At 41.3% G+C, this 21,335-nt stretch overlaps 1 protein-coding gene across 1 annotated transcript; it reads right to left on the bottom strand.

The window, feature by feature from the left end:
- Window positions 1-741: 741 nt before the first annotated feature.
- zgc:123217 (uncharacterized protein LOC641414 homolog) lies at window positions 742-11,016 on the bottom strand. Its single transcript, XM_067429214.1, has 6 exons — window positions 10,965-11,016; window positions 10,756-10,776; window positions 6,178-6,340; window positions 5,796-6,070; window positions 3,441-3,589; window positions 742-1,232 (listed from the first exon to the last, which is right to left on the bottom strand). Exons 1-6 carry the CDS (start codon window positions 11,014-11,016, stop codon window positions 924-926), a joined length of 969 nt encoding a protein of 322 aa, XP_067285315.1. The 3' UTR covers window positions 742-923.
- Between the last annotated feature and the right edge of the window lie 10,319 nt (window positions 11,017-21,335).

The raw sequence follows: 21,335 nt of genomic DNA, 5'->3' as shown, positions 1-21,335 counted from the left end.
TTTCACTATATATTTTCTTTATTTGACAAAAGAATGAAGAACTAACCTACCAACACAGTGTTTGGTTGTCTTCACAAGTTTGTGCACTCTGTATCATACATTTTAGCAACTTTGAAAGTTGCAACTTGTATTAATTTATATATTAAAAGTATTTTTTTAACTATTCAGTTATGTTCAATATGTGAGCTGCTTACCTAATTTAATGATTATAAACCTGCCCATGAAAATGTCTAATGATTCAAAATACATACACATGCATTTAGCCTTAATTATTAATAATTAATAAATGCTAAATTACTGTGAAAGAAACAATACCTGACAATTACTGAATGCAAGAGGAACTTAAGTATGACTAAACCACGCGATCAGGTGTATTATAGCATGAATGTCCACAGCAACTAAAAACTGGTGGGAAACTACAACAAAGGAAAACAGGTAAAAGGGGAGGGAAACTGAGAGAAAATAAAACCAAATCTGAGAATAACTGTGACAAATGAACTGTATTATAGCAACGAGAAGCAGTATTTTTTAAACCTGTGCTGTCAATTTTACACATTCTGAGCCAAACACCTGAGCTCTGAATGTCATGTGACTCATCATTTATAAGTCTTGTTGTTAAGTGCCCTCCAAAACTGGTCATTGTTGCATCTACATTAATAAAATATTTGCAATTCATATGTTGCTTTCCAAAACAAATTATTTAATCACAATACACAGTTACATTTGAACAGCTGTCAGAGGAGAAGGTTGGTTTTTACATTACAGCATCTACCACCGAAGGCTAGCTTCTGTCGATAAACGGAAATTAGCGTTTGATGTCCTTTTTCAAGTCATTCAAATTCTCACTGTGTATTTTTTTCTGTCACCCTATTTTTTTCATCTTAGCCTGTTAGCTCAGAGTTGCATGTGTGTGTGTGTCAGTTTTAAGTGACAGTGAGTGTGAGGTAATTTGAGATGAGTGCAGTGAAGAGAATGATAAAACTAGAGTAGAGGGAGAAGTGAAGTGTGGCTGAGCATTTAAAGCTGCCGTCCGTGCCGTTGGATTTAAATGTCACAAAGCCAATGGTGGCTCCCTCCACATTGTCTGTGACCCAAGTGTTGAACTCAGAGACACGTGAAAACACCTCTGAGAAACCTTCTATGGCACAGCCAAGACTCGTCCCAAAACTGGTGATCCCAGACTGGACCCACACAGAACCCTGTTTGCACTGTAATGGACCTCCAGAATCTCCCTGCAGAGGGAAGCAGAGAGCAGATAGAGAATCAAGACCAGTGCAAATGTAGCAACAGGGTTGTTTAAAATCACCATGAAATCAATCTTTTTTACTAAATATTGCAGTATTTATTATTAATTATTTATCCGTTGGCCTCTTTTTTTATCATTCATGTGCCTCATAATATTTAATCAAAATAATTTACTTCTCTGACAACCTGTCACTCATATGATTTCGACCCAAACAGTTAAGCAAAACACAAACAGTTAATCTTCCAATCAATTCCCCATAGACAAAATCAAGTCCTGCCCTTTTATATTTAAGAAGTCGCTATATTAAGAAGAACTATATTGCCAAATTATTGAGACAACCCTCCAAATCATTGAATTCAGGTGTTCCAATTGCACGATTTTTCCCTCAAACCAATGCCAGCTCCCACCATGGAGCCGATTCTAAACATTTCATTGGCCATGTCAATCACAATAACGATTGTCTACACCCAACCCTGAACTCTAAACCAGTCACTGTAACCTCAGCAAATGAAACTGGTTGCAGGGCAGGATTTCTGCTGAACTGGTTTGGGGCAAAAAAAAGAATGCATTCCAATTCCTTATATGGCCGCAAGTGTATAAAATTAATCACCTAGGCATGTAGATGCTTTTACAAACATTTGTGAATAAATGAGTTGCTCTCAGGAGCTCAGTGAACTCAAGCGTGGTACCGTGATAGGTTGCCACCTGTGCAATAAGTCCATTAGTGAAATTTCCTCATTACTAAATATTCCATGGTCAACTTTTAGTGTTATTATAACAATGTGAAAGCAATTGGGAAAAACAGCAATTCAGCCACGAAGTGATAGGCCACATAAAATCACAGAGCGGGGTCAGCACATGCTGAGGGTCACAGTGCGCAGAAGTTACCAAATTTCTGTATAGTCAATATCTACAGACCTCTAAACTTTGTATAGCATTCTGATCAGTTCAAGAATTTGCTTCATTCGCGTGTGACAATCACTACACAACAGACGCGAATTCGCGTCATGGGATGGGGGTTCTGCCAGGCAACGGCAGTTGGTAGAAGGACTAGCCGAGTTAAGGCTGCTCTCACCGGGGTTGATGAGCGCTGAGCTCCGGTGATCGCCTGGGTCTCACACCTCCGAAAACACCCGATCCAATTTTCAAATAGGAGCTCTCTTTATAAATAAATCACATATTTGAGCTATAAACAACTACATTCTCGCCTGAAAAACTATTAAAACTACATTTTGTGACACAATACAGTAGTATTTTTAAATTACTCTGGCCTCGGGGTTTCCCCTATGGGTTTCCCATCCGCCACTTCAACACGTGACAGCAGTAAGCAGGCTCCTCACTGGTTAACGCGGCGCGAATATCCGCCAAAGTTCAAATTTTTCAACTTGAGCGATTTGCGTGTTTTAAAACGCTCAATTCGCGTGATCCTTGCCGCGTCATTCGTGCGAATCTCGCTACTCACACCGCCTCATTAGCGCGAATCGCGCCGCAGAATGCCTATTCCCGTCTCTGCATTGACTTAACATGTAAATCACTCGCGCGAATTGCGTCATTCGCGTGCGGCGTGAACGCAGCATTATTCAGAGGTTTGGCTTGGCCCCTTATTTCCAGTAAAGGAACTTGACTGGCCTGTACAGAGTCCTGACCTCAACCTGATAGAACACCTTTAGGATGAATTAGAGCGGAGACTGAGAGCCAGGCCTTCTTGTCCAACATCAGTGCCTGACAAATATTACAAATATGCTTCTAGAAGAATGGTCGAAAACTTCCATTAACACACTCTTAAACCTTGTGGAAAGTCTTCCCAGAAGAATCGAAGCTGTTATAGCTGCAAAGGGTGGGCCAACTTAATATTAAACCCTACGGATTAACAATGGGTCGCAAAACTTTTAGCAATATGTTACAATATGGATGAAAAGTCTATCGTAACTTCTGTTTCATGCCAACCTAAAACAGAGAGACTATTATATTGCTACGGAAGACTTGTAATTTAAAACACAACTTTACAATTTGTAATTAGTGTCAAATGGGCTACTTTCAAGATACTTTATGGTGCTATGTCTTATTTTCAAGCTTGACAGCCTCAGTCCTCATTTACAATATACTGTAAAAAATTATATTAATATATAAAAAAAGAGTGCAGAATATTCTTAGCAAATGTAATGACAGATTTTTCCTTTTTAGTTTAACTCACCTGACAGGTTCCTTTTTTCGCTCTCCCTGCACAAATCATCTGTGGTGTGATTTGAATATCACGTACTGACTTATACTGGCAGCTACATTTTGAGCTGCCCACAACTGGGATTTCCACCTGCTGCAGAGTCTGAGGATAGGACAAAGCCTCTGTAATACACAGAGACAGTGTGTGTGTGTTAATGACATGTTTATCCTTCTTTAAAAAAAAAAAAAATACAGCATATCCAGCCTAAACTGGTTGGCAGCCTTGAATTAGCTAACTAACTAAAACCAGCTGAACGCCCGCTGGGAGACCAGTTTGACCAGCTTAATCCAGCTAAGACCAAAATACAGAAACACCATTAATGGGAAATTTGTTCCACCACCACACTAAAACATTAAATGGATTGTTCACCCAAAAATTCTGTCATGAAATGCCCTGCAGGGTAATTACCCTGATGTCACTCCACACCTGTAGGCTAAGACTTGTATTTATCTTCTGAACACAAATTAAGATCTTATTGATTAGATATAAGATATTTCTGTACTCTCCATTGAAAGCTACGCAACTGACACTTTGAAGCTTCAAAAATTCATAGATAGGTTGTAAAATGAATCCATATGAATTGAGTGGTTTTGTCCCAATTTTCTGAAGAGACTCAATCACTTTATATGATGAACAGATTGAATTTAGGCTTTTATTCACATATAAACATTGATCAGTGAACAAAAACAAAAGCTCAACTGAACATGCTTAACATGTGAGGATAAACTTCATTGGTTCTTGCTAAAGCTCAAAGGTACTACGTAACACAATAATTAATAATTGCTGTAGCTCAAAAACCGTCTTGCGTAATACGAGACTGAACCTCATTTGTTCTTGCCGGAAGATCAAATGTGCTGCGTAACATGAGAATGAACCTCATTGGTTCTCACAAGTCAAACGAACATGCATGTTATTAAAAATTCACTGAATCGTTCACTGAAGAGATGCGTTCAAAGTCACTGATTCCTCCAGTAATGAAACAAACAGTCTTTATGAGCAAGTCATTGAATCATTCATTCAAAAGGATTTTAAAAATTCATTCAAATTAATTTAATATTTTTTTTAATAGACTGGAGCTATTAACATTGTGTCAGAACCTCTAGTAAATTACATTTTATTTGTTTAGTTGTCTATTCAGAATTGTGGGAGAATTTTGATCTCAGTCTAAAAACCAAAAGAAAGACTCGTCTTCTTCTTTTAAAAATATATAATCAGCAGTTGAGATTATTTTTGAGGATTCTTATTTTAGAAAACATCTACATGTTTAGGTATCAACATGTTAAAAAAAAAAAAAATGTCTATATGGTAACATCCTCACCAATAACTTCCCTTTTCCTTAAAACTAATAATTGTAAGTACAATGTCATTGTCACAATTCACCAGTGTGAGTGCCCGTGATCACCACCAGAGGGCACTCCACCCCGGACTGTCACTCCATCACAAACTACATTACCCATAATCCTTTCCTCGCACTCATTAGCACTCAATGTTCACACCTGTGTCTCATCACCTCATTACCTCTGCCTATATAAGCCTGGTTATCTCGGTCATTCATTGCGAAGTCTTGTTTGGTGTCACAACCGCATTTCTGAGCGTTTCCCTGTTTTCATGTATCTTGGTCTTTGATTTCATGCCTTCTCTGTGGATTACCCTTTTGCCTCTGTCTCTTGTTTTGTTTGCCTGATTGAACTGCCTACCTGTGTATGACCTTTTGCCTGTTTTAAGGACTACGACTTTGGATTACCCTTCAATACTGCTTTTGGATTTCCAACCCTTCTGTCTCAGAGCAGTTTCGTTACAGTCATTAATTTTCTACTTTAACCTGAAGAAAAATGTTTTTTAAAAGTTTCTGTGACCTGTTAAATTCTGCATACATATGCAGATTCTGATGCATATGGCCTGGATTCACATACAGGTCTAAGAGATTAGGCTTTAGTTCAATTAGGACATTTAAGCAGCTTTTACATACCAAACAATTGCATTGACATATTTTAAGATGTGTCAGCATTAGTTGCTTTCCGTTAAAACAGCTCAAACATGCATTTTAGTCTGGCACTATCTTAAGCCTCGTCTGTGAAACCGGCGAGGAAATATGAAATATGTTTAATGTTATTATAGATTGTAGAAGATTTTATATTTAAATACATTTGAAAAACTATTTTTTAAAAAAGAATAACAATCTCTCCCAGTTAATCTCAACCATTTCCAGCAATGATTACAATAATTTACAAGCTAAAAAAAATATAAATAAAGTATATAGTTGACAACTAACACTGCATCAAATACATATCTTTTTAAATTGTGAATTACTAGTTTTAGGGCACTTACGGTCTTTGCCAATGTTTCCCCAACCCGAAGCCCAGCAGGTTGTGGCATCATGGAAGACACTTTCTTTAGATGCCAGGCAGATCGGACGAATGTATGGAGTGAAGTTCACAGGTTGACTCAGTTTCATCAGGGAGATGTCATTATTAAAAAGGGAGTCGTTGTACTTTGGATGTTTGATGATGGATTGAATACTGACTTGCACTTCATTTGTGTTGGGAGGCCACATGCTCTGGGTTTCTCTTCCTAAGTACAACTTCCATCTGTTGATGTCAGTACTGTTGTAAAAGAGAGTTAGAAAAAGAAGTTCCAGTAAATTTGCTTATGGAAACAAAGTTTAAAAGTTAAGTTGCAAAAGATTCAAAAATCATAAAGTGGCCCTTACGAAATGATGCAGTGAGCAGCCGTCACCACCCACTGGTTGTGGATCAGGGTTCCTCCGCAGATGTGATTGCCATTGTAATGTATACTGACCTGCCAGGGCCATGTACCTGCAGGAGCATCTGTGCCACCCACTATACGTGTGTTTAGGGGAGCTACACCACAATCTGCAGACAATAAATGATATGTCACAAATCTGCACGACTAATCGTATAGTCGAAATGGTGATAAGACTGCTGTTTAAATATGTGAACAGATTGTTTCATAGTGAAACCCAACAGCTCATTATCATGTTCCAGTTGAGAAGCACTTATTGACAAAAGAGAAGGACTCCCTGCTTGCCGTCAAAATAAAAATTAAGACAGCCATGGTGTATTTATTCTACAGGTGTAATGTAAAATTAAATAAAATTAATACTTAACGTAATTTATTTAAAAACTATTTTATTATACAGTAAAATGATGCAGTCATTTATGCACACCTGTCCCTAAGTCTACCCTTAAACTGACCCACACCACCTCACCTGTCCCTAACTTTACCCTTAAACTGACCCACACCACCACACCTGTCCCTAACTTTACCCTTAAACTGACCTACACCACCACACCTGTCCCTAACTCTACCATTAAACTGACCCACACCACCACACCTGTCCCTAACTTTACCCTTAAACTGACCCACACCACCACACCTGGCCCTAACTTTACCCTTAAACTGACCCACACCACCTCACCTGTCCCTAACTTTACCCTTAAACTGACCCACACCACCACACCTGTCCCTAACTTTACCCTTAAACTGACCTACACCACCACACCTGTCCCTAACTCTACCATTAAACTGACCCACACCACCACACCTGTCCCTAACTTTACCCTTAAACTGACCCACACCACCACACCTGTCCCTTACTTTTCCCTTAAACTGACCCACACCACCACACCTGTCCCTAACTCTACCCTTAAACTGACCTACACCACCACACCTGTCCCTAACTCTACCCTTAAACTGACCCTAGCCACCACACCTGTCCCTAACTTTACCCTTAAACTGACCCACACCACCACACCTGTCCCTAACTCTACCCTTAAACTGACCCACACCACCACACCTGTCCCTAACTCTACCCTTAAACTGACCCTAGCCACCACACCTGACCCTAACTTTACCCTTTAACTGACCCACACCACCACACCTGTCCCTAACTCTACCCTTTAACTGACCCACACCACCACACCTGTCCCTAAGTCTACCCTTAAACTGACCTACACCACCACACCTGTCCCTAACTCTACCCTTAAACTGACCCACACCACCACACCTGTCCCTAACTTTACCCTTAAACTGACCAACACCACCACACCTGTCCCTAACTTTACCCTTAAGCTGACCTACACCACCACACCTGTCCCTAACTTTACCCTTAAACTGACCAACACCACCACACCTGTCCCTAACTTTACCCTTAAACTGACCTACACCACCACACCTGTCCCTAACTCTACCCTTAAACTGACCCACACCTGTCCCTAACTCTACCCATAAACTGACCCACACCTGTCCCTAACTCTACCCTTAAACTGACCAACACCACCACACCTGTCCCTAACTTTACCCTTAAGCTGACCTACACCACCACACCTGTCCCTAACTCTACCCTTAAACTGACCCACACCACCACACCTGACCCTAACTTTACCCTTAAACTGACCCACACCACCACACCTGTTCCTAACTTTACCCTTAAACTGACCCACACCACCACACCTGACCCTAACTCTACCCTTTCACTGATTGTTGGCCTCATCTCAGAAAATGAAGAAACAGCCTGCAGAGAAGAGGTTAAACATCTAATTCACTTGTGTGCTGACCATAATTTGTTCTTGAATACCAAAAGAAAACAAAGAGATCATAGTAGACTTCAGGAGGTCTAGGAAGACCACCCATTCACGGTTCTTTGTTAAAGAGGTGATGAATTGAGAAATCAACTTTCCCTCGAGCCTTTGATGAATAAAAGGTCATGGTAATATAAGAATATTCGAAGTTTTGGAGCTGAAAACTTCCTTGTTAGTCAAAGAAAAGCTTTTATAGACACCAGGCCCAGAAAACGAGAGCACCCTAAACGAGCAATAAACATGCCGAATATAGGCAGATAAACATTTGTAAACAACACACAGGTCGATGGTAGATTTGCGGATACATTGAGATTAAAACACAATGCTGTGCCTTCTATATTGGATCCGACACGAATGGTGCAACACACTTATGTGAGTAAAACATGTTTTTTTTTATATGTGATAGTATTGAATTTTTACAGATCGTATTGATTATGTGTACGTGTCTAACAGAACACACCTTAGCACGCTGTCACAGGCTGGAGAATCCTTTATTTGTTGGTTCATTGCGATTTGGGATCAGAACAGATGTTAACACTTTACAATACGGGTACACTAATATGCATGTATAATTCATGCTTAACTAATGCAGAGATAATCATGATTTAAAGGTATCATGAACTGGCTTTTTTATACTGTTGTCTGAAGTCAACTAATGACGTTTGTGTGTTTTTACATTCAAAAATGAGTAATGCTATTTTGTACAGTGGTTTTGAAGCTCTCTCCAGAACGCTGGGTTTTGATGGGCATGACGCACTGGAGACTTGGAAGTAAACACCCACCGCTAGGATTGGATAAGATTTGCATATTTAATGAGCTTAAGCTCCCCTGTCTGTTCAGGGAGAGGAGAGAATAAGGGAGAAGCAACCAGAATTATTATCTCGATCAACTTCTTTATCAAACAAACACAATGTTTTATTTCTCATCGACCCACGATTGATTGGACTATTATTTTTATATTACACATAGCCCGCAAGATTAGACAATAAAAGCAGGAACCGCGCGCACACATACACGTTCGGCGTGCGCGCTGCCCTTCAGATGTCAACTCGAGAGAGACTGAGAGAGAATAGCAGAACAAGAACAGAATACTAAGAGATTCATCTGCCTGCCGGGCTTTGCGAGCCCTGGCCCATACGTGTCTGAGTCCAGCGTGCTAAAGCTATGTTAGACACGTACACATAAGCAAAACGATCTATAACAGTGTAGTACTATTACATATAAAAGATGTTTTACTCACATGTGTACTGGACTATTCCTGTCTGAACCAAATCCAGCATCGACCGGAGATTTGTTTACAAATGATCCCGCAGTGAACTGAAGTGAACATGTCTTCCCCATGTGAGCTGGAGCTTCATTAAATATAAAGTTCAACCACTCATTCCTAATATTACTATCAGAAGGAAGCTTATGCAGCGAATGTGTTCTTCCACAACCAGGAATAGTGCAATATCTTAATCTTCCTCAGCATGTTTATTGTTGTTGACCAGCTAGCATGAGCCCTCCATGAGTCGGTGGGTGGGGCTACTGGATTAGACGCACTGTAGATTCTGTAGAGGCGCTGTTTCGTCGCACACTGACGTCAGTAAAAGCACAGGACCGTTTGCTGAGCCTGGTGTCTATAAAAGCTTTTCATTGACTAACAAGGAAGTTTTCAGCTCTGAAACATACAGGATATTCTTATATTACCATAACCTTTTATATATCAAAAGCTCAAGGAAAAGTTGATTCCTCAATTCATCACCCCTTTAATGTATGACTCATGAAGAACAAACCCATTTATTAAAGCTACACTGTGTGATATTTTCCCCCATCTAGCGGTTGAAAAGGTATATGACCATCAAGTGAATATTCTGTTCCTCTCAATTCCGATTTCGTTTTAACTCCTACGGTAGCAGATTTAGTCCAAGAACATGGCAATCCCCCTCTTCACATTTGATATTTTTGAAAGAACTAAGTGTTTTTAGCTAAGAATAAACTAAAAATGTTACAGTGTAGCTTTAAAAATTGGCAACCCATCAATGGGACAGCGAATTTAATTTCTCTGAAGAGGAGCAGGTGGGGGACAGTCACGCGTTTTGTAAGATTTGTAACTGCAGCATCTCACATCCGCATCATGTGCGACCGTGTGCGATAGCGGAAGATCTTTTAAAGTGACAGTAATCACTTATAATGACAATGTAAAGAACAAAAGTAATTGCTCACTAAATATGCTCTGCTCTTGACTAAATAACTTCAGCCTCATTAAAAAGGATTTATCTATATATAATTCATAACTTATGCAGTGCAAACTGATAACAATTTATGTATATTTCCTACTTGTTAAGTTGTTATACAAGTAGGAAGAGCAAAGGTACAAATTAAGTATTATTATTTTTATTATGGGTCTATGTGAGGATTTATCTCACTCCAACCTGAACTTAAAAGTTGGCAACCCTGAATAGACTCAAGAGGAGAAGAAGAAAAAGAAGAAGAATAACAAGAAAAAAACGGATAAAATATTATAATTATTAAATGATTCTGGCCAAACCTTGCAGCCCTACTAACAAGCACAGCAAACTTTTATTTATTTTTAAAGCATACTCACAATTTTTAATCATAAAATTTAAATTTAAATTTTCCTCAAAATCATGCAGTCCTATTAGCACAATATAACTTGTGTATGATTTATCTTGTGCTGCTCTTACCGTATGTCTGTGCATTTGAGCCTGCAAAGAAAAGAGCAGAAAGGAAGAAAGACATGAAATGCTGATAATAACTTTTCAAGTAAATGCATATTCCCTTAAGGATGTTTTGATATTCTTGGAAAACAAAATAGTGATTAAGAGAATGATCTGTGAGTGAATCTTCACTCACATTAACATTTGACTAGGCATAGACTCATGATCAAACTTACCCTCCACACTCATCAAGGCGATAAAGCTGAGCAAGATCACTGACAACTCCATGGCTGAAGCGAATGAGATGTTGTGAAAGAGATGTGGCTTAGCTTTTATATACTCTTTACATCCTGTGTATTTCTGGTCAATAAGAAGTAAACAAACATTCCGTGATAAAAACAGGTTTGACTCGTCTTATTCCTTCCAGTAAATGAAAGTATGCATGACGGTGATGTCAGTAATACTTTTGCACAACTTTAAAAAGAAATTCGAGTTTGGTTTCAAATTATTTGATGATATTCTGTTTAATATATTCTGTTTTTCCTTTACTGACATTGTTACCACCTTGTTAACCAAGTTTTATGTATTTATTTAATTCCTGGCTGTGATGGAAATAAAGCCACAACTGAAATATGTACAGGTCTCATGTTGTTCTCTCTAAATGAATTGCTTTAAGCTAAAGGGGTGATGAATTGAGAAATCAACTTTCCCTTGAGCTTTTGATATATAAAAGGTCATGGTAATATAAGAATATCCTGTAAGTTTCAGAGCTTCTACACAGCAAATTACTGAGGGATAAAAACCTGGTGTTGGGCATCTAGTGATAAAATCTGGTGTTAATTTACAAATATTATATGCTTTATCACTTGTTTAGTGTTAAAGCACAGTGTTTCCTTTGGGTGATAAAGCACAGTGTTTCCTTTGGGTGTTAACAATCAACATCTGCGCATGTGCAGAGCATTTTAAATTTCCCAGCTCATCCTTCGGTCTCTCCATCTTTATGGATTTCCCTGCACACACAACGGTTACAAGGACAAGGTATAGTATAGTATTATTATCTTATCAACTTGTGATTTATTAATGAGCTTGTATAATGAGTAACGTAGCCGATGTGGATGACTTAACTCTTAGTGTACAAAATTCCCTGTCTCACGCATGCGCGAGTCAAACTTGTTCAGACTTGTCTGGTGCATGCGCAAAAAGGTTTCGTTTTCAGCAGCATCGAGAGGAGTTCTCCTGGCTTTGTTTATTCCTTTAAAGTCTGTTTTGCTTTGTGTGGTATTACTGTGCGTTAATAACTCCGTAAGTAACAATATTTATTATCACTTTAGATGTGTTTCAGAGTGTGTCATTGCGTAATTCAGTTAATATTACCTCAGAACTAATATAAGGTCAATATATATTCACTCGGTGTAATGCTCACCTATTAGAAGAATCATCCAGTTATTGTGCTATGAACAATGTTTATTTGTTCGTAAGAAATAGTTGATTATCATGTATGTTGACAAAAACATTTTCCAGTGTCTGCTTGACATATTAACAATTGTTAATAAAGAGCGCGCGGCAGTGCTGAAGCAGCGCACACACTTTGTAATTCGACACCGCTTGTTAACAGCTGGTGCGGTAGCCCGCTCCATTTAATGTAGCTGCATTTAGCGGTTATATGTTACAAATAAGCTCAGGTTTACCGTTACAAATCTTATCAGTGTATAGTTACAGTTCTTATTGTAAACTAATATATTAGTATATCTTCTGTCATGTCATGATTATGTATATTTATCATATTTATTCTGTTCTCTCACAGAAACCACACACACATTTATGTATACCCACGCAATCCTGTTTATTCCTTGCAATTGGATGGCCTAATAAACATTACTATTGTCAATGTTCACTCTGGAGTAGCTGCTGTTCTTTCTAACCGAGGAATTAGGCCAGTTGAGTTCCAACCATCCCACTGCGCACAAAATATCCCACAAATTGGTCCTTCGAGCCGGATTTACGGGACATCAGCTGCGCTATGGCTACATCCAGAGATTTCTATGAGGGAGGACAAAAGCCAGATCCTCGTCCAAGTCGTACCCGGCGGGTGCCCACCTACTTGGAGGATTATGTGCTTGATTATCCATCTCCGTGTCATGTTTATTCTTCACCAGCAGAGGTCACTGAAGGAATATCTCAAGCAAACCAGGATCCCTATAGGGGCTATATCACTCCTGCTACAGGGAACAGAGAATTTGAACGGGGAAAGCTGCATCACTTAGAGGCCCGTTGGAAAGATTTAAGCAGTGAAATGAGAGAGCTTCAAATCAGAATGGACAGTGTACGACAGGCTGCTAGATCTCCTGTTTACGGACACTACCAGAGTCTTCCTCACATTGAACTCAGTAACCCTGGATTAGAACCCTCTGTGACTGTAGCATCATCCCCACAATATGAGGAGACACTTTACCATGAGCCAGCTACGCAGCCGCAGCCGCAGCCGCAGCCGCAACCAATCATGCAGCCACCAAATATAGGTCGTGGATCTTCCCTGCCAGAGCCACAGCCTCAGAGACAATTTGCAGAATTCCGACGATCAGACTCATGGCCCCACACAGCTGCTCAGCCTGTTCTGCCTGCCTATCCTCAGGTACAGCCACAGTATAAGCCAACTCCTTTGCAGGCTGCACCGGCCCGCATACAGCCAGCACATCGATCAGCTTCTGTACAGCCAGCACACACTTATGTGCAACCGCAACGTCAGTTAGCGGCTGTACAATCTGCACCAGCCGCACTGCAGCCACAGTACCAGCAGACGGTGCCAGCTCCAGTGCAGCCTGTACCAGCGCAACCAGTGATGCATCCTCAACGACCTTATCAACCACTACCTCTGCATCTACCTCCTTGGCCTGGACCACAACCACAGTATGATTATCCCATCAACCCTGTGGAACCTGGACTGATGGAAATGGCCATTGCGTCTTCCTACGGCATCCCCAAACCAAAGCTGGTAGTCTTCTCCTCAGGGAAAGAGAGTGATTTCCTTATGCTTAAGAAGGGACTGGACAGTATCGTTGGCCCACACAGACATCTAACAGAGGACTATAAATATCAAGTGCTCTTGGATCATCTGCATCTGCCTGCCGCTTACCAGGTAGCTAAAAGGTATGTCAACAGCCCATTTCCCTACACCAGTGCAATGCAGGCTCTTGAACAGCGATACGGTCAACCAAGACAGTTAATTCAGAGCGAGCTAAGAGCTATCCTCAATGCACCAGCTATCCGACCAGGTGATGCGCAGGGATTTGAGGACTTTTCTTCGGCTGTTAATACACTGGTGGGCATGTTGAACACAATGCATGGGCCCTCTAGATACGAACTGCAATGTGGCTCCCACGTTGACACCCTACTGACCAAACTGCCTGTCAGCTATAGAGACTCATTCATAGAGTACTGCCTCAACCAGCACATCATTGTGAGTGGCAGTTCCAGGACTTACACATTGCCAGAATTTGCAGAGTGGCTGGAGAGGAAGGCTCAGGCCATTCAAATATCTAGGCGTGTTACAGGGCCAGTGCATACAGAACCCTTCCGGCGAGATCAGAAACCTCCTTTTCAGCCCAGAGCCAGAGCAGCCACAATTCTCACAGGCAGTGAACAACCTAGAGCCATTCATTTGCCCACCAGCTCCCTCACAGACACCAAAATGGCAGCTACAGCTAAAAAGCGGGAGCGTTTCAAGCCCTTTTGTCCCTACTGCAACAACCATGAACATTATCTCAATGCTTGTGCAGCCTTTTGCAAGTTGAACCACACACAAAGAGGAAGCTGGATTAGTGAGCACAGTAAATGCTGGAGGTGTGGTCGAGGTCACAAACAAGACATCTGCACGCTCAAGAAAACTTGCTCTACATGTGGGGGACTCCACCTGCCCGTTTTGCATGAAGTTGCAGTCAAGGCAGAAAACCAAAGCATACTCACAGTGAGCACAACCACTTCTCAGGTTTATTTGGACCAGGCCAGTCATTCAGGCAGAGTAATGTTAAAAGTTGTCCCGGTAAGACTTCGCAGTGGCAAAAGGTTCCTGGACACCCATGCCGTGTTGGACGATGGGTCTGAAAGAACGATCATCCTGCCAGCAGCAGTCAAACATCTAGGTTTGAAAGGATCTGAGGAAAACTTGACTCTTCGAACAATAAGACAAGACCTTGTTCAGCTAAGAGGAACCACAGTCTCATTCGAGGTATCTGCTCTATCACACTTAAGTGTTAAACATGTGATTCGGAACGCATTCACAGCCGCAGATCTCAACCTTGCTGAGCAGTCATGTCCCGCGGACGCCTTGAAGAGAAGATATGGACACCTCAGGGACATTCCCTTGCTAGAGTTCACTAGAGTGCAGCCTTTGCTACTCATTGGATCAGATTATCCACAGTTGATCACACCAAACTGCCCAATCCGAATGGGACCGCTTGGTAGCCCTATAGCGGTACACACACTTCTTGGCTGGACAGTTCAAGGGCCAACAACATTTCTCCAGCATCCCTCAAACGTAGATGTATGCCTCCACACTACCTTCCTTTCTCCAACGCAAGATTTACGTCAACACGTGGAGCGATTGTGGCAGCTTGACATACTGCCCCAGAGAAATGAGAAAGAAGTAGTCCGCTCCAGACAAGATAGATCTGCACTTGCCATGTTGGAGGAGAAATCGGTACGTGTTACAGTTGATGGTACAACCCGCTATGCTACCCCACTACTTTACAAGCGGGATGCAGCTAGACTCCAGGCAACACCCAACGCTGTCATGGCCCTTTTAAGAGCCACAGAACGTCGCCTGGTAAAGAATCCTGACCTGGCAAAATGTACAACAAAGAGATACACAAACTTGAAGAGGCAGGTTATGCAGTACGAATAACTGATCCAGGTGCAGCTAATTCCCGTGATTTATGGTATGTTCCTCACCACATTGTGCTCCACAATGACAAAGCCCGGGTGGTCTTCAATTGTTCTTTCACTTACAATCAAATGAATCTGAATGACAATCTACTACCTGGTCCTACTCTTGGTCCACCACTGTTGGGAGTCCTGCTCAGGTTCAGGGAGTATGCCATTGCCATAAGTGGAGACATACGAGCTATGTTTCACCAGATCAGACTGTTACCGGAAGATCAGCCACTGCTTCGCTTTCTCTGGAGAGACATGGAAAGAGATCGCAGCCCAGACATCTATGAATGGCGAGTATTACCATTTGGGACAACCTGTAGTCCATGCTGCGCTACTTATGCCCTCCAGAGACATGTCAGAGACAACAAGGAAGGCAATGAAGATGTAGTTGAGTCTGTTCAGCAGTCTTTCTATGTGGACAATTGCTTACAGTCTCTCCAGTCTCAGCATCAGGCTAAGAAACTCATTGACAAAATTAGAGCAGTATTAGCGGCTGGTGGCTTTGACATAAGGCAGTGGGCTAGCAATGTTCCCGGTGTGATTGCACATTTACCCGCTGAAGCCAAATCAGTAGGCTGTGAGCTGTGGCTTTCTGCAAACAAAACTGATCCGCAAGAGTCAACCCTCGGCCTTGTGTGGCACTGCTCACAGGACATTTTAGGCTATAAGCACAGGTCTGTGTCAACAATTGGGGAAACCTCAATGAGAAGTGTCTATCGCATCCTGGCTAGCCAGTATGACCCACTCGGATACATCATCCCTTTCACCACAAGGGCCAAAATCCTGGTGCAGACACTATGGAAGAGGGTTGGAGGTTGGGATGAACCTCTGCCAGCTGACATCTTCTCAGAATGGCACACTTGGGAAGAAGAGCTTCCTGACCTACAGAGAATAACACTGCCCAGGTGTTACACACCAGCATGCAATAACACCACCTCTATTATCGATATGCATGTCTTCTGTGATGCCTCGGAGAAGGCATATGGCTCTGTGGCTTACCTACGGGTGGAAACGGGCGATGACATTCAAGTTGCATTCATCATGGCGAGGTCACGGGTGGCACCCAAGAAGCAACTCTCCATGCCCCGCCTTGAGCTCTCTGCAGCATTGTCGGGAGCTCAGCTAGCCAAGACACTGAACACAGAGCTTACACTTGATATCAGGCAAACGGTAATGTGGTCCGATTCAACCACTGTACTACACTGGATACAGTCTGAGTCATGCAATTACAAAGTGTTCGTTGGCACGCGAATCGCAGAGATCCAAGACCTCGTTGGATATGAGAACTGGAGATACGTGGACTCAGATAACAATCCCGCTGACGATATCACTCGCGGTAAGACCCTCATATATCTGTCCCATCCCAGTAGATGGAAGCAAGGTCCAGCATTTCTGCAACAATCTTCAGAACACTGGCCAATCCACCCTTCAATGGCAATTGAAGATTCAGAAGAACTCCGTAAATCCTCATTCTGTGGTAATATCTCAATCAGTCATGCCTCTTTACCGAATGTAGATGACTGCAAATTATGGGATGACCTCATTATGACCACATATCACTCTCTTCATGGGGCGGCAGCACCCCCTATGTCAGCGACAGAACGTATAGAGACTGAAACGCCTGTACTCAGACGTGCACAAATGGAAAGTTTTCCTGATGAAGTGCATGCTCTTAAAGCCAATAAATCTGTGCATTCAAACAGTCGATTATGTTCCCTTGCTCCAACGTTAGATTCTCACCTTGATCTGATTAGAGTGGGTGGTAGATTACGCAAAGCTGCAACATTATCAGAGGATACACTTCACCCTATCGTGTTGGCACCAGAACACCCCATAACAAAACTGTTAATCCAAGACTTTGATGACCGCCTGATGCACGCAGGTCCTGAAAGGGTTTTTGCAGAGTTAAGGCGAACCTATTGGGTTCTCAGAGGCCGCCAGGTGGTCAAAAAGCACCAGAGACAATGCGCTGAGTGTAGGAAATGGCGTGGCAAGCCCACTGTACCCAAAATGGCAGACTTGCCTGCTTCCCGTCTGAGGATTAACCAGCCTCCCTTCTGGTCGACAGGAGTTGATTGTTTTGGGCCATATCTGATCAAAATTGGCAGACGGCAAGAAAAGAGATGGGGCATAATATTTAAATGTCTCACTACAAGATGCATACATATCGAATTGTTATGCAGCATGGACGCAGATTCTTTTTTACTAGCCCTCAGACGCTTCATAGCAAGGAGAGGAAAGCCCTTTGAGATCATCTGCGACAGAGGTACCAACTTCAGGGGTGGAGAGCGTGAGCTCTCTGAAGCCTTTGCCGAAATGGAACCATCCCTCCAAGAGCAACTAGCCAAACAGAAAATATCCTTTCAATTCAACCCACCTCACGCACCGCACTTCGGAGGAGTATGGGAGAGGGAAATTAAATCCGTCAAAGCTTCGCTCCAAGTTGTTCTGAAAGATCATACCGTCTCGGAGGAAGTCCTTACCACAGTGTTGATCGAAGTGGAAGGCATCCTAAATTCGAAACCCCTGGGGTACGTATCATCTGATATAGCGGATCCTGATCCTATTACCCCCAATTTGCTGCTTATGGGGCGGCAGGACTCTTCTCTACCTCAGGCTGTGTATGGACCCAGCAATCTACTTGGACGGCGACGCTACAGACACAGCCAAGTGATTGCCGATCACTTCTGGACCCAGTTCCTTAGGAACTACCTACCCAGTCTCCAGCTTCGACAGAAGTGGCAGAACATCACACAAAACCTAGCAGTCGATCAGGTTGTATTGATTGTGGATTCTCAACTTCCCAGAGCCCAATGGCCAGTCGGTAAGGTAACCAGAGTCCTACCAAGTGACGATGGTGCAATAAGAGCCGTGGAAGTGGACATTAAAGGCAACACATATGTCCGCCCTGTTGCTAAACTAATTGTATTGCCTGAAATGCCTAAAAATTAGTTTGCAGCACTAGTAGTGGTGGGGCCTTTTGTGGACTTACAAATTTCCTACCTAAATTTGTGGGGCGGCTGTACAAAATTCCCTGTCTCACGCATGCGCGAGTCAAACTTGTTCAGACTTGTCTGGTGCATGCGCAAAAAGGTTTCGTTTTCAGCAGCATCGAGAGGAGTTCTCCTGGCTTTGTTTATTCCTTTAAAGTCTGTTTTGCTTTGTGTGGTATTACTGTGCGTTAATAACTCCGTAAGTAACAATATTTATTATCACTTTAGATGTGTTTCAGAGTGTGTCATTGCGTAATTCAGTTAATATTACCTCAGAACTAATATAAGGTCAATATATATTCACTCGGTGTAATGCTCACCTATTAGAAGAATCATCCAGTTATTGTGCTATGAACAATGTTTATTTGTTCGTAAGAAATAGTTGATTATCATGTATGTTGACAAAAACATTTTCCAGTGTCTGCTTGACATATTAACAATTGTTAATAAAGAGCGCGCGGCAGTGCTGAAGCAGCGCACACACTTTGTAATTCGACACCGCTTGTTAACAGCGGGTGCGGTAGCCCGCTCCATTTAATGTAGCTGCATTTAGCGGTTATATGTTACAAATAAGCTCAGGTTTACCGTTACAAATCTTATCAGTGTATAGTTACAGTTCTTATTGTAAACTAATATATTAGTATATCTTCTGTCATGTCATGATTATGTATATTTATCATATTTATTCTGTTCTCTCACAGAAACCACACACACATTTATGTATACCCACGCAATCCTGTTTATTCCTTGCAATTGGATGGCCTAATAAACATTACTATTGTCAATGTTCACTCTGGAGTAGCTGCTGTTCTTTCTAACCGAGGAATTAGGCCAGTTGAGTTCCAACCATCCCACTGCGCACAAAATATCCCACACTTAGCGTTTTTTTTTTTTTTACCTCAGTTTAAATTTAGCCCGCTTTTGATCCGCCATTCAGTTTAACATAACTGAATAACCCCCACTAACACACTAAATTCGTTAATGGAGGACGAGATTTACGTAAGTGACTTAATTTCGTTGTATTAATTTTGTAATAATGTAGCAGCATTAACATTATGTGTCATTTTTTAACTCACTGGACTTGGATAGTTATTTCTTCTCATTTGGCATAACGTTAAATATCTTTAGGGCTTCCAACCTTTATAAGACCGTTTATATCTTTCACCCCGTAACTACGAGTTAATTCTGGTGTTTTGAAATGTCATTCAAATGAGAAAGCAGACGTTAATCGAATGAATTAATTGCTCTTAATTTTTTTTTTTCTTGTGTGACGCCGGGGCTCGATCCCTGGCCGAGCACCCACGGATAGCACGGTCCATCATTGTCGGCGCTGCGCATACTGATCGGCCTGCAACATTTTGCGAGTGAAATGCTCTGTGTGTTCTAGCAATCTTCTCGTTGTACTTTGATAACATACGCCGACCATTCTGTACAGCGCTCCAAAATGTCGAAAACATCGTAGGACACGCCATATAGAAACTCAAGATCGAGTACGAGTGTGCAATGTCGTGGAATGTATACGCCAAAACTCATTTTGGCGTGCATATGATACGCTGTTTTTTGCGTGCATATGATACGCAATTTATGGCGTATTATACATACGAACCCCCCACCCCACTACCCTAAACCTACCCAAGAGAGGGTGTCATATATACGCCATAAAGTGCGTATCATATGCACGCCGAAATGAGTTTTGGCGTATACATTCCACGACATTGCACACTCGTACTATTTGACATTTTTCGTCTTATTTTGTATTAGTTGAGCAGACATGCATTAGTGCCCTTCCATGCGCGATTTTTTCTGTACAACTTAGTTCTAGCCTTTTCTAGTTGTAGTATTGTAAATCTGTAACAGTAGTGCTTATGTTTTGAATATAACATTTTCTTGCTATGTGTTGGTATAAAGATAACCTGAAGTAAAACACAAAGTGACCTGATTATTTTGAGTCTTTTAGTTTGCTTTCTGCTTTGGAGGATTTTTGTTTCATGGAATATTGTTTATTATTGCAGAAGGAAACCACTTAAGGCCACAATCTATGTATGCCCTTGGCATTATTACTCTACAAACCTAAACGATCCTGAAAGGAAGACAGGCTATGTAAGTATCTCTGCTTGTTGATTGAAGATGTTTGAAACTTTATATCTTAGATTTTTTTAATGTGTTTGTTTTAACCAAATGTGTCTCTTTAACAGGAACGATACTATGTGTTTGGATCATTTTGAGGAGCGCTATCAACGCCAAGATCGTGGGATCGATGAATTGGGAAAGCAAGAACTGACAAAATGTAAAAATGCGTACATTGAATGCAATGTAAGTCTCTTTGGATAAAATCATCTGCCAAATGTAAATGTATTAATTTATAAAGGAATAGTATTTTTTATCAGAATGAATTACAAACCAGACAGTTTTTTAACATTAAGGTTAATTTAATATATACAATGTTGCATTTTTGTATTTTCAATTAAAACATTACTTGAGGAATGTTTCTTTGTTTAATCTTGTTTGAAACGCAGTAGAGATTTATCATGGTAAGATGTTATAGCATTGGAGTATAACAAGAAATTGTTTTATTCAATTGTATGTGTGACTACAATGGCTTTACTGTAGCGATTCCCGGCGAAAGCAAGAACTGACAAAAATGTTTTTTTTTTTTATTTATTAAAAATGGTATTGAATGCAGTG

Source organism: Pseudorasbora parva, chromosome 21, assembly GCF_024679245.1.
Source record: "Pseudorasbora parva isolate DD20220531a chromosome 21, ASM2467924v1, whole genome shotgun sequence".
In the NCBI taxonomy this organism is placed as follows: Eukaryota; Metazoa; Chordata; class Actinopteri; order Cypriniformes; family Gobionidae; genus Pseudorasbora; species Pseudorasbora parva.
The sequence above is the reverse complement of the archived record's forward strand: the minus strand, read 5'-3'. Positions and strand labels throughout refer to the sequence as shown.